The 14,617-nt window shown below is 40.6% G+C and overlaps 1 protein-coding gene and 1 long non-coding RNA gene across 5 annotated transcripts in view; one reads left to right on the plus strand and one right to left on the minus strand.

The window, feature by feature from the left end:
- Positions 1–14,617, plus strand: part of ROR1 (receptor tyrosine kinase like orphan receptor 1) — a 368,707-nt gene that overhangs the window by 250,813 nt on the left and 103,277 nt on the right. For all 3 annotated transcript variants that reach the window (XM_019731569.2, XM_019731578.2, XM_019731600.2), the window contains 2 exons: positions 2,954–3,241; positions 3,891–3,921. In XM_019731569.2, the coding sequence (XP_019587128.1) occupies positions 2,954–3,241; positions 3,891–3,921 (319 nt within the window). The remainder of the gene's footprint in view (positions 1–2,953; positions 3,242–3,890; positions 3,922–14,617) is intronic.
- Positions 1–14,617, minus strand: part of LOC141572109 (uncharacterized) — a 42,057-nt gene that overhangs the window by 16,861 nt on the left and 10,579 nt on the right. Inside the window, exon 3 of one of the 2 annotated variants that reach the window (XR_012497250.1) lies at positions 11,166–11,861. The exons of the other annotated variant lie outside the window; for it this stretch is intronic. This is a non-coding gene — a long non-coding RNA (uncharacterized LOC141572109). Of the gene's footprint in view, positions 1–11,165; positions 11,862–14,617 lie in introns of those variants that run through there. 2 annotated transcript variants of the gene reach the window in all.

Below are 14,617 nucleotides of genomic sequence, written 5' to 3' on the forward strand. Positions count from 1 at the left end.
GGAGTGGGAAGAGCTAGGTTTTGGAGCCAGAGAGTTCTGAATCGGACCTCAGCTCAGCCATGTGGCCTTGGGCAAGTCACTTACCCTCTCCAATCCTGGGTTAGTCTCTTGTAAAACAGTGATAACAATTTCTCCCTTGAGACACTATTGCACAAGTAAATACTAAGGTAAAGCCCCTGGAGTTTCATAGGATTCTAAATAGTCTACCTGTTCTTCTGCCATATTGGCCAGCTGGCTCAGCTAGACTTTAAGTGCTTGGCTAAGCTTGAGGATCCAAGGCCGTTGGTGCTGGAAGCTTCCATCACAATATGCAGCTTACTGTGAGATCCTGGGGCAAGTCAGCTGATCTGAGACATGATTTCCTCCTCTGCAACTGGGGATCATGATAATTAATGTACCTTTCCTAAGTCACCAGTCATTAGGGGATAACTGAATAACCTGAAAAGCATTATGCAGAAAAGTGTTATTACTATAAAAATAATAGCCATAACGTTGATTAACATTTTTGAGTGCTTACTTTTTGCCAAACACTAGTCTAAGTGTTTCCCATGAGTCACCCAATTTAATTGTAATTCTCTAACAGTTTTGCCAGGTAGAATCTTATTTATTATTCCTATGTTTCAGTTGGTTAAACCAAGGTACCCAGAGATTAAGTAACTAGCCCAAGGTCATACAGATAGGTGGGGGCAGACCCAGGATTCAAACCCACTCAGTCAAATTCCAGAACCTGCCCATTAGAGTATTAACCACTATGCTTATATTGGCACCACTATGTAATGGCTGTTTCTACATTTCTTTTCTACAGAGGGTGCATAGTGAGCCGCTCTCTAGGTATTAGATGGGGCTGTAAAACCACGAAAAAAATAGCTCCATAAAGCCACCTGTCAATTAGTTTTTATTTTCTGGGTATACCATAAACCTCTTAGGAACACATGTGCTTATATCTGTGAGCAAACATATTCACGGATTCAATCTATATATTTATATAGATTATAGAAACATGCCCAAAGGTAGAGATCACAATATAAATGAAAAGAAGCAAGGCCTTAGCAAAATCATTTATAAGCTCATGATTCTGTTGTGAAGAATAATTATTCATTGGCTTAAATGAGATGAAAAGTGTCATTATGGTAACACATGAGTGACGGTCAGGCTTAATCTGTTTTCTACCACACACACGATAAATGCATTCACACTTGTCACACAATCCTATAGAGCTGCCAGGCTTTGACATCTCTTTCCCCTCGTGTGTGTGTGTGTGTGTGTGTGTGTGTGTGTGTGTGTGTGTGCGTTTAGGTAACATTAAAGCAAATAATCACTTATCTGGGACATTTATGAAAGCATTTTACAGGCATTTGGGTGGTTAAATTAGCTCGTTAGATATCTCAAAATAAGGTTATTTTTTCAACAAACTTACTAGGTTCTGCCTGTGCTGTCCAATGCAGTAGCTACTAGCCACATGTGGCTACTGAAATTTAAAACGTCAGTTCTTTAGCCACTCTAACCACATTTCATGTGCTTAATAGCTCAATCTGTGGCTGGTAGCGAGAATTAGATAATGCAAATTATAGAACATTTCCATCATTACAGTAAGTTCAATTGGACAATGCTGCTGGACAGTAGGACACACTGAAGATGCAGTGATAATCAGAACATTCTAGATGCCGGCCTTTACAGGCTTATTATAGTCCTGCAGAGAAGATAGCTGCTTAACCAGCCATCCCAGGTTGGGGGTCAGGGAAGGACAGAAGGCAATGGGAGGGTGTGGCAGGGAGGATCTACCCAAGGATGGGTTGTCAGGAAATGAAGTCAAAGAAAACTCCATATATATGAACAACAGACCAATTTTTAAAGAAATACTGAGCTTAATTTTTAAAAAATAAATGATTTTCTCAGCAACTGGATTCCACATTTAATATCAGTATGACGTATAAAATGTTATATTATTGAAGAATAAGCTTAAATAAAATGTATTTCATTATTAAAATGTTTAATGTAATATATTTCAAAAGAAGCCAAATGCGAAATGTACACACAGTACGATTCTATTTGTGTAAAATTCTGGACCAGGCAAAATTAGTCTTTGATAATAGAAATCAGAGCTATCGTTGGCTGAAATGGGGGGGAGGGGAGAGTGGGTGGAAGCAGGGATTGACTACAAAGGATCTTGGGGGGATTTTCTGGGATGTTGATGATTTCCTATATGGGTATATGCATTTATCAATACTCATGGAACTGTGTAATTAAGATTGGTACATTTCCTAGAATGTAACTTATATCTCAATTAAAAATTGAATGCCTAGGATTATATATTTTAATGTGCTATGGATGATATGAGTAACATTATGTAAATATGAATTACCTCAGCACTTCCGTTACCAGCAACCTGGCCTTCATAATCCTGTATCCTCACTGGCAGGAAAATTTCTGACATTCTTCCTAATCTTGTGCCATACGGATGTAAATATGTTGCTCCTACTTTTCCAGTTTTTCATGTTTTCTTTATTATTAACATTAGACGAGCTGGAAGGATGTTTTCCAGAGTGTTAAGAGTGGTGTTATTTCGGGGTGGGGCGATACAGGTGAATTTTACTTCTTTTTCTTCTTCATTGTGTTGTTTGGATGATGTATTTTTCGTACATACTCTGAAACACAACAGCTCATTTTGTCTTATCTTTCAAAATACACTTATCCATGGGTACTCTGTAGTCATTTGAAGACTTTGGGTTTTATGCTATGGTGAGTAACACATTTCCTTCCAAGCAGAAGGCTCGGTGGGTGATTGATAGTCGTGGGGTCTTGGTAAATAGTGAACTTCATGCCGTGGCTCTCTCCACCGCTCGTGTTCAGTCTTTCTGTGGTTCTGGCGCACACTGGAGTGGATTTGGGTTGCTTGGAGGTACTCTGCAGCTGTCTGCCCCTCTCACCTGCTTCCTTTACCCTGTGCTCACAGATTCTTACCTGACCCTCGATGAACCCATGAATAACATCACCACATCCCTGGGGCAGACGGCTGAACTGCACTGCAAAGTCTCTGGAAATCCACCTCCCACCATCCGCTGGTTCAAAAATGATGCGCCTGTGGTCCAGGAACCCCGGAGAATCTCCTTCCGGGCAACCAATTATGGCTCTCGGCTGCGGATTAGAAACCTGGACACCACAGACACAGGCTACTTCCAGTGCGTGGCGACCAACGGCAAGAAGGTGGTTTCTACTACTGGAGTTTTGTTTGTCAAGTTTGGTAAGCAGTCTCCTACTGGGGATGGGCCCTCTGACTCCATGGGGGTGAAGAGGGAGGCAATGAGCATATACTGAGAATGTAGTGTGTGCCCAACATCCCTCATGCTAGTACAATTGTACCCATTTTGCAAATAAATAAACTAAGGCCCAGTAGTTAAATACCATGCTCAGGGTTGCCTAGCTAGTAAACAGCAGAGCAGAAGTGGAGTCCAGGTCTGTCTGCACCCACAGCCCCCGCTCTAAAGCACAATGCCTGTGAGAGAGAAGTTGGAAAGCATGCATGTCCCTTTACTGTCCGGCTGCCACCAAAGACCCCTGCTGTTAACAGTCAGTATCCTGGTGCAGTCACTCAGCCTCCCATTGGAAACTCTCTGCATCCCATAAGGATACCTATTCTACTGACTCAGTTTTTAGCACTTGTCTTAGCATTTTTCAGGCCCCGAACTGTGGGATATGGACAACTTCTCACTGGTATGCTTTTTTGTAGACGTGGTTGGGGGGAAACTGGAGCAAAATAATAAATCCCAGAAAAATAAAGATCACCTCAGGGGGCCTTGAGAACTTTAATCTGTAACAGTTTGACGGTACCCACGCTCACCGTCCAATAACCCAGACTGACTGTTTCTTTTGTTTTTCTTTCATTTCTTCAGGCCCCCCTCCCACGGCAAGTCCAGGATCCTCGTAAGTTCTTTTATTTCCTTTCTTATCATTTCTAAGTGTTTCTCCAGAGGTTTCTAAGGCAAAGACATTGGTCCTCTGCGTGGGCCAAAACATGGCATTTCCAGATTTCATTCCATTTTGCCCTGCCCTCATTTCATTTTGCTTTTTCTCTAATATGAAGATTCACAGGAGACCAGCACTGGCAGTAACCCCAAGTGTGATGATGTTGATTTTGAATGATCGAAGCACAAATCTACTTACATTTACTATTTCAAAATTAATCTACCATTATTTACAATGGTTTTGGTAACATCAAACAAAAAAAGGATACAGTGCTGGCTTAGGAACCTGTACTCTAGCCTTTAGCTTAAAAGGGTTTATTCTACATTTCTGCAAGCCTGTCCGATGCTTTAGTCATTGAACAGGTTAACAATTAGGAGGTCACTTTATTGTTATTCCTTTTAAAGAGCTCAGAGGCAGAAGTTTTGACTCACAGAGGGGCAGAAAGACCTGTGCCTGGATTGAGAGTTAGATGAAGTTTGGATTCTTTTTGAGTCCCTGGTTCACGGAGTCTAAAGATCCAGTTTCTTTCACTGACACTATTGGAATGTGTTTATCCTTTATTCTAGCTAAGGGATTCTCTTCTTTCGCTCTAGGAGTATCCACTTGGGGTATTTGTTTTTTGGGTTTTTTTAATGTGTATTTTTATTTGGGGGTGGAAGAGGCCCATTTATTAAAACTCTTGCTCTGCAAAAAAATATATTTCATATTTTGTAGACAACTGAAATAAAATTCACTGGGCTCTGCCATGAGAGCATCAAAATGTCTGATCAAGACCATACCCATGGCAAACGTAACAGCCACTTAATTTGCTCTAATCCCCTCCGTGCCACTAATTACAGTGTGGGATATTATAATATATTTGTGTGTGCCTGGAGGCCCAGTGGCCCACAATCCCATTAATAAAATAGGTAATGGGTAAAAATAAACATTGGTCTTCAGCCACACTGTTCTATTTCATCAGCCGCTTAAAGGCAACTGTAAAAGAGTCTTTAAAATCACCCAAGTGCTAATTGCTACTTACCCAGGTAGAAAATGTCGATTGATCTTAAAATAGGTCAGGAACTTCGTCACTCTGCCTTGCATTTCTCGAAGTTAACCTTTTTTATTTATTTTCATTATTATTTTTTAATGATTTCACTGTTGGTTGAGATGTGGAATCCTTTTGAAGTCTTATTTAAACAAAGATTACAACATTTGTTACTTGCTGTAAAAATGCTTGGCACCCTGGTACCTTATTTGTTCCTGTTAATCTGCGTTTCAAACGTGGCTGATAATCTGTATCCCAGGATGATTAATGTGGTTCACTAATCTGCCTTTACTGTTAAGCGCTGGGCTGTTGACTTTCTGCCTCTTGCATCAGAAAGTTCCTTTTTTTCTTATCAAAATTATTTTTGAACACTTGTATGTCCTTTCTTCTTGAAGTTTTGATTCTTTCCTTGCTGCCATCTTTCTGATGAGCCCAGTCTGTCTCACATGGTTTTTAATTTTATAAAAAGATAATACCCCCTGTATCCCCCTTTATCCATGGGATGCCTGAAACCATGGAACATATATATGTATGTTGTTTTTTCCTATGTATACATGCACTTTACAGCTTCTTTTTGGCATATCCAAATTTTATGCTTTGGGGCCATTATGAAATAAAATAAGGGGTTACTTGAACATACAAGCACTACAATACCATGACAGTCGAGCTGATAACTGAGACAGCTACTAAGCGACCAGTGAGTGGGGAACGTATACAAGTAGATACACTGGACAAAGGAATGATTCAGTCCCGAGCAGGACAGAGAGGAATGACGTGAGATTTCATCACACTACTAAGAATGGTGTACAATTTAAACCTCATGAATGGTTCATTTCTGGGATGTAATATTTTTGGATTCAGATTGATTGAAGGTAACTGAAATTGTGGAAAGTGAAACTGCGGATAAAAGGGGACTGAATATTGTATACCACTTTCATGAGCTGATATCTGTGGATAGGGTATTGAAGTTCCTTAAAGATGCTCAACCACAGCTAAAAGTATCCTTTGATGTCAGGCCCCTCTGTTTCATCTTAGCTGTCTGATTACTCATCATGTTAGTCAGCAAGAGCATGAGATGTATAGTTACCACGTTTGTTTGGAGAAAGGTACAGTAAGATGCAATTGAAATTGGAAATCCCAAGGAGCTTTTGGCAGTAAAGCTTCATCCTTATTATGGCATTGCCCGTTGACATTTTGATACCCTTTTTTTCCCGTTCCCTTAGAAACTAATGACGTATCCTACATTTTTCCTTTCTCAGCTGCCCTTTCACTTAACCCTGTCTCAAGAGTTCCCCTTGTCTTAAGAATAACTCTCAAATATTAATAGAATGTTAGTTCCTTTCCCTAGCCTCATAGCCCCCAACAAGCATCAAACACTACATGGGGACAGGTAGAATGTAACAAAATGATAGCCACAGGAAATGTCACAGCACTGAGGATTGCTCTGAAAATCTTTTGTCAAGCTGCACAGTATTTTTTCCAAGGTAGGAGCAAAGTGCAATTATAAAATTGCTTGAAGGTGCATAAAAGAGTTATTGCAGGAGATACATGCAAGTTCATGACCCAACCCTAATATTTGAACAGTGAAATGTATTAGGTGTGTGGAACTTGGTAAGAGCTGAGTGCCATTTGAGGCCACAGGGCTACACTACCCTCAATTGGATAGGGCTTGTCCCTTGGGACTGTGGCCCAGGAAGGCAAAGCATTTGAGGCACTTGTCATTCCCTTGGGGACTGCATTGGTTTTCATATGCAGCTTATAGCATGGTGATTTAGTTTAAAGTAGGAGCCAGTTAGAGACATTAGTAGTTTGGCTTCTATTGGTAGCGTCAGGCTTTATTTTCTTCTGTCATTGCTGGGTCCTGGCCCACCTCGAACAATTATAGGGCCTGGAGCATGAGTACAAGTGGGGGCCCACATACCACATGTCTAAATATTTAAAAGTTATAAATCAAGCTAGCAAACTGTTAGATGAAATCTGTTCTATCCTCCCACGTTGACAAATATACCTTCATAATGGCAAAATAAAAAAAAATACATGTAAAGTTATGGTTTTTATATGACTGGAAACCAGGAACTATCAAAAATGACTACTTTAATCGTTACTATGCATGGGTGTTTTGTTCATGGGCCAGAAATATTATATATAATTCATAGAAAGTTATGTATTAGTTCCATTAACAACTTTTATTGCCTTCGTTGCAACAAAATGACTCTGTTGTTTTACACAAGATTTTTACATAGTGTATTCTTTTGAACACAGTGCCATTTGTTGAGTCCTCATAATGCTTACCTTTTAAAACTAATTTTAATTTGGAGAAACTACACTTCCCTGAGCCATTTGCAGCTACTATGATCAGTGAAATTCCTAAAGCCATCCTTAAATTTGCTAAGAATTTTAGCAAATGAACTACATAAGAACTTTATATATCATGTTCACATATAGTAATGGGATTACATGATAATCATTGTTGCAGAATATATTACAAAATATACTTTCACCATCAAAATCAGGATCACGCTTCATACGTGATCCTCTGTATGTGCAAATTTAAGAGTAATACACATTGTTTAATATATTAGCATTCTAGGGCTGCCCTAACATTACCACAAACTGAGTGGCTAACAGAGAAATTTATTGCCTCGCAGTTCTGAAGGCCAGAGGGCCAAGATCAAGGTGTCGGCAGGGTTGGTGCCTCCTAAGGGTTGTGAGGAAGATTTGCTTCTTCTGGTGATTTGCCAGCATTCTTTGGCTTGCAGATGTATACATATATAAAGACGTGTATTGAAAGGAATTGGCTTATGTGATTGTGTGGGCTGGCTGGCCAAGCCTGAAGCCCATAGGGCAGTGTCAGGAGGGGCAGGCCAGAGACTCCAGGCCAGGGGCGCCTGCTGCACTCGATAGGTAGAAGTCCGTCTTCCTCAGGGAAGCCTCACTTCTGCACTCCAGGTCTTTCGACTAACTGGATCAGGCTCACTCTTTTATCGAGGATGGCCTTTTACTATTAGCTGAGTGTAGATGTTCATCACATCTACAAAGTATCTTCACACAATACCTAGCATTTGACTGAAGAACTGGACTGTACCTTGCCAAGTTGACACATAAAACTGACCATCGTGTTCTCCAACATGGTTCTTCCTTTCCAAGACTTTTTTGGGCCATTTTGGGTCCCCTTCCGTTTCCATATGGATTTTAGGGTCAGCTTGTTTATTTCTGCCAAGAGGCCAGCTGAGGTTTTGATAGGGATTGCACTGAGTTTGTAGTTCAATTTGGGAAGGATTGCCATACAGACAATATTAAATCTTCTAATCCATGAACATGGGCTGTCTTTCCATTCACTTAATGTTTTTAATGATGTTTTATAAATTTCAGTGTGCCTGTATTGTCCTTTTTGTGTTAAATTTATTTCTAAGTATTTTATTCTTTTTCATGCTATTGCAAATGGAATTATTTTCTTATTTTATTTTCAGATTTTCATTGCTACTCTATAGAGGTGAAACTAATTTTTTTAGATCCTGCACCCTTGCCGAACTTATTTATTAGCACTAATAGTTGTGTGTGTGTGTGTGCGTGTGTTTATTCCTTAGGATTTTTTATCTACACGATCATGTCCTCTTCAAATAGAGGTTGTGTTGTTTCTCTTTTCAATCTTGATTCCTTTTATTTCTTTTTCTTGCCTAATACTGTGGCTAGAACCTCCAGTACAATATTAAATAGAAGTGGTGAGAACTGGCATCCTGTCTTTTTCCTAATTTTAAGGGGAAAGCTTTCATGATGCCAGCTGTGGGTTTTCAACCTTGTATCAGGTTGAAAATTTTCTCTTCTATTCCTATTTTTGAGTGTTTTTAAATTACGAAAGGGTGATGGATTTCGTCAAATGCTGTTTCTGTGTCTGTTGAGATGATCATGATTTTTTTGTCCTTCGTTATATTAATAGTATGTGTTACAGTGATTTTTTATGTTAAACAAAGCTCATGTTCCTGGAATAATTTTGACTTTGTCATGGTGTGTAATTATTTTTTATATGTTGCTGGGTTCAGTTTGCTAGTATTTTGTTGAGGATTTTTGCATCTGTTTATAAAAGATAATTGGTCTGTAATTTTCTTCTCTTGTGATATTTTTGTCTATTTCTGATACTGGAATAATACTGGCTTCATACTATGAGTTGGGAAGTATTCTCTTGTCTCCTATTTTTGGGGAGAGTTTGTGAAGACTTTGTATTAATTATTTTTTGAATGTTTGGTAAAATTCACCAGTAAAGCCATTTGGGCCTGAACTTTTCTTTGTGGAAAGTTTCAAAATTACTAATTCAACTTTTTTATCTGTTATGGGTGTCTATTCAGATTTTCTACTTTCTGAGTCAGTTTTTGTAGTTTGTATCTTTCTAGGAATTTTTCCATTTCATCTAGGTCACCTAAGTTGTTCATAGTTTTTCTTATCATTCTTTTACTTTCTTTTAATATTAGTAATGATATCCCTTCCTTTATTACTAGTTTTAGTAACTGATATTTTCTTTTTTTTCCTGGTCAGACTAGCTAGTCTAGCTAAAGTCTTGTCAATTTTATTGATCTTTTCAAAGAACTACTGTTTATTGAAAACTGACATTTAAATAATGTACTGTGGCAACGCTGGAAATCAGATTGCCTCCCCTTTGATATTGCTGTGTGTTGCTGTTGTTGTTGCTGTTTGTTTAGTGACTTTCCTGAACGAATTCACTAACGTTTGTGTTCCCTGTCATGTATGGCTGCTGAAATCTCTGCTCAGTGAGCTTAGTGATCAGCTAATGATGGAACAAAGATGTCCTTAAACCAGTAAGTCTTTCAGCCTTTGTCTTGGGGTTCCATGTGTGCTTCGGGGCATTCCTTCAGCTCTCCAGCAGTTTATAACTCTACTTTTGCTTTCATTTCCTGCTTGAGCAGGCCTCAAAGTTAGCCAGTCACCACTGATGATAGGTTAGGGCTTTTTCAGGCACACCTCTTTTTGGGGGATACATATGAACATGTTTTTCTATATCCCCAGTAATATGTTGGAGTTTTACAAAGCACTCTATGAACATCTCATCCCTTAGATCCTTTGAGATTTTGAGATTTTTGGCCAGGCTCTCATTTTCCCCAACTGGTATTGCCACCCTAGGCAACTATGAGTGTTTTACAGCAAATGTCCTGAGGCTAGGGCTTTTCGCACTGAGAAGCTGAGTCCAGTCAAATAAAGACGAGCCCTGTGAATGGGACTTTTCCAGATTGCTGCTAGCCAGATCACATTGTGGCAATACTTGGGGATGGGGCTTTTGAGGTGCTCCAGCCCCTCTGCCTCTTCTAGCGACTGCTAGGCTGCTAGTTTTTACAGCTGCTGGGGAGGGGAGGCTGCTATCTTTAAGTTTACTGCAGAATTCAGGAGAAGGAGATGGGACTAGGGCAAGTTAAAATTCTACAGAACTCGGCTATTACCAAATTTCAGCATTTGTTGTTGTTATTGTTGAATAAATGTTCGTTGGAGTGTTGCAAACCTTTGGCTAATTTCTAGTTTTGAAAATGTTGATTTTTCATGACTTTTTGCCAGTATTCTCATTGCTTCTAGAGAAGCAGATTTTTGGAGGTCCTTACTCTGGCATTGCACATTTCCCACCTCCAAGGAAGCTCTCTTGTCCATGTGTAACTAAGCACAGTACTGAGGAGGTGCTGTCTTGGAAGGCCTGTGAAGCCCAAGGGCATTGCTCTTTATGACAGCCTCCCTCTGTTCAACCTTTTCCCCAAAACAAGGAAATGGGTTGGGACTCTTTACATACATCACCTCTCTCCAAAACAGCTCTCCAGGGAAGACGTTTTGACCTCCATATTCTCAGAGGGGCTCATAAAGGTTAAATGGCTTTCAATTGATCCTAGTTCATATCGGACTTCTTTAGTTTTAATCTTTTGGGATCATTAAATTGATTAATTTGATCATAGTGAGGCCTGGAGAGTACCAATATTATATTACTCATGTTTATTTCAGGCCACCTCCTCGTATATATCTTGAGCTTTTCTGATAGGCAAACAGATCCAATCCAACAAACACTAAACATCGATTCAGTTCAACAGATTTTTATTAATCACCTTCAATAACGGCAGGCTCTCGGCCAAGCTCTGTGGAAACTACAAAGACAGAGCTTTGCCCTCAAACTGCTTACTCAGTATGCTAGAGGCCGTAAAAAACAAACAAACAAAAGCAGGTCATCCAAAGTGTCAGCACGTACTTCGACCAGCCACCCACTCTTCTCCTTCTCCCCTACCACCCACCTCTAAGCCACTATCATATCTTTGAAATTCTATATCAGCCTTAGTACTGATATACCTTCTTCCACCCTTTTCTCCTATACGATACTTCTCACCACAGAAATCAGAGTGGGACTTTGAAAATACTTCTGTTCTAATGGACCCTCCAGGACTTCCCATTGGAATGGATTTTCAACTCCTTCCCCGGGGCTCTCCTATAAGGCTCGCTGCCTAGCTCTGTGGCCTCCCCTTGTCCTCCTCTCGCCTTGATCATTCAACTCCAGCCACACTGGCTGTGCTTCTGTTCCTCGGATACCTGAGGCTTGTTCTGCAGGCTTTAGGATTTCTGTGCTAGCAGTTCTCTCTGTCTGGAGGGCTTTGTCTGAGATCTTTGCATGACTCACTCCTTCAGTTCTCACCTAAAATGTCACCTCCTCAGAAATGAGCCCTGAATCTAAAGCAGCTCCTGGTCATTTTCTATCATGTCACCTGCTTCATGTATATCAGGATACTTATCACTACCTAACATTTTCTTTTTGATTCATTTGTTTACTTGTCTGCAACATAAGCTTCACGAGGTCCGGGCACAGTCAGCTTCACGTACCACTCTATCTCCAGTCCTAGAATACAGACAGCATTCATTACATAGTCATGGAAAACGAAAAGAAAAGGGAAAGAAAGCAACATCTAACTGTCCTCGTCTATGAGATGGTGGTAACAGTGCCTGGCTCGTAGGATTGTCAGTCACAGTAAGGAAACAATGAATATAAAGTACCTAACACCTGGAAGAACTCAATCAAGATTCCTCAAATGAATGAGATAACATTTGTTGGCTGACTGACTCTACTATCTCCCCTATCTTGTGACAGATGAAAGATTCTAGCATAGGGCCTGTGGTATAATTAAGTTCAATGAATTTCAGCTGCATTTCTTTCTTTTTTCTTCATCGTCTGAGGTTTCCTACAGGCTCAGTCTGTAAAAAGGGCATGGGGAAAAACGTATCGCTCTCATAGGGTTGTTGTGAAGATGAAATGAAATAATAATATGAAGTGCTTACAGTAGCTAGTGTTGTGCCTGGCACATTAGGAGCTTAAGAATGTGGACTGATATCATCGTCATCGTCATCGTCGTCATCCTAAGTCGTCGACGTCGTCATTGCTATTTGAGCAAAGCGTCTATACCTCCTTTCCAGCCAGAGTCCTTCTAGACAACATTCCCTGCTGTAAACCCCAACAAGAGACTTTGAAGCCTTTATTTCCTTTTCTCTCCTTGGCCTTTGGCTAAAGTCCCTTCCTGCAGAAAGGCAAAGTGACCAGCTTTTGATGAATTCTTTCCATCTCTTATCTGCTTCCAAGCCTCAGCCACAGTGAAGAAGTGTAGCTGGGTGCTGGCCCAGCCCAGGAAGTGATACTGTAATTTTCAACTCAAGATAAACTCAAGGATAACTTTCATCACAGATACTCCGGGCATTCAAGGGCAGAGGTGCCTTGCCGAGGGGAGACCAAGAAGTCACTCAGCAGCTGGGCCGGGACACAGGAGGCCATTGCTTCAGTATAGCAGCTAACCTCTGTGTCTTCATCAAACCTCCTGAGACTCAGCACTCAGCAGAGAAGGGGCAGATGGAGGGAATGTGGAGAGATTAGATAAGAAGGATTTCCCGATCCCAGTAGGGGATAGATCCAAAAGTACAGAAGGTTGAGAAGCCAAGCTCTTGTATTCCAATCCTCCCCTGTCACTCAACAATTCCTGCTGAATGAATAGAGTGTGGAAAGCTTCCAATTAAAACGATACTTGTGAATATTGGCAAAGCGTATCTTTGTGTGCAGGACACATTTAAAGAGAGAAGAGGGAAGATAAGTCCTTGCTTTCTAGGAACACACATGCTGAAAGCTTGTCCTCCAGGCCAAGAGCTTCTCAGCCTATGTGTTAGTCATGAATGTATCTCCTCACCTAGCACATTGTGGATGCTCAACAAATGTGTGTTAAAGTGAACCTCAGGAGTCTCTGTCCTAAAATCTTTTCTCCACATATGACAAGGTTTTATTCATTTGCTCAACACATTTTAATCATGCTCCTTCTATGTTCCAGGCCTCTGATTCTTAGATGCTGTTTTAAAGTCATACATGTGGGTACCAGGCAACAAAACCAATCTAAAAGTCCTCATTCTACATCATTTACACTTTCCCTTTCTATGTATGTGAGTTTTAATATCAGCTTCTGCTGTAAGTTACTGAGCAAGTGCTTTTCAAGAAATGGAGACAACCTCCACCCCAACTCTGGCTGTGGGTGAGCAGAAAGCCCCAGAGGAGTCAGAGTGTGGTTGGCAGCGCTGCTTCTCACCTGGCCATGTAGATATAAGTCACCGGATATGTTGTTAAAATGCAAATTAGGAAAGAGTAGGTCTCCAGTGGGGCCCGAGACTCTGCATTTCTCACGTGCGCCCAGTAGGTGCTGCTGTGCTGGTCCACATACTTTGGAAAGCAAGGGTTTAGAGACAAGATACCTGTGCTCTAGTCTTTCTCTGTCATTCACTAGCCAGAGATGCTGGACATATTGCTTACCTTCTTTAGATCCCAGTTTCTTTATTGCAAATTGAGGAACTTAAATTCATTGTCATCTAAGACTTCTAACTCTAAGTTTTACACCTCATTGAAACTCAGTTTGCTGTTTCCTTTATTATAGTGAGACCTCCTCAAGTTCTGAATTTTGTGCAGTTTGCCCTTGGGTTCTTTTTCTCCGTCATGTTCTTCCATCCTGCACATTCTGAGCATGATGTTGTATAGTGAGATCCATCAGTGAGAATGATTTACAGAGAACGGCCGGGTGGGAAACTCCCACCACCGTGACCACCAGATTCTGATGGGCATGGTATTGTGCCCTATGGTGAAGGGGAAAGAGCTATCCATTTTGCTGGTCAGTAGGAGGCTCTGCTTTCCTCCTATTAAATAGAGCAGCATTTTCCTCCCGTATTTCTTCCCTAGGCTCTTGCTTTGTGGGCTGATTGCCTGTGTTTGAAGTTGAGCAAGGTGACCACAGCAGGAGGCAGTGAGAGGTGGTGTCGGATACAGTGCTCTGATGTCTTCCCATGAGAGTTTTGAAGCACTGATCAGATGATCTTGTTACCTGACTCAGGCCCTGAAGGCTTATGGGAACATAAGGACACTGCTTTGCATGTGTGACTTGTAAATACAGGTTCATTACTGATTCACATACTCATAGAACTTTCTAAGGGAAACAACCAAATCTTACAGCAAACACCGTTAATGAAATGTTATGAATAATCTTGACTATGGGAAAAAAAAAACTATTTATTTGCATAAATAATTAGCATTTGATTTTTTTTTCAGCCTAATGTTCAGGTTTCTTCTTCTCTCTT

Source organism: Rhinolophus sinicus, linkage group LG06 (assembly GCF_036562045.2).
Source record: "Rhinolophus sinicus isolate RSC01 linkage group LG06, ASM3656204v1, whole genome shotgun sequence".
In the NCBI taxonomy this organism is placed as follows: domain Eukaryota; kingdom Metazoa; phylum Chordata; class Mammalia; order Chiroptera; family Rhinolophidae; genus Rhinolophus; species Rhinolophus sinicus.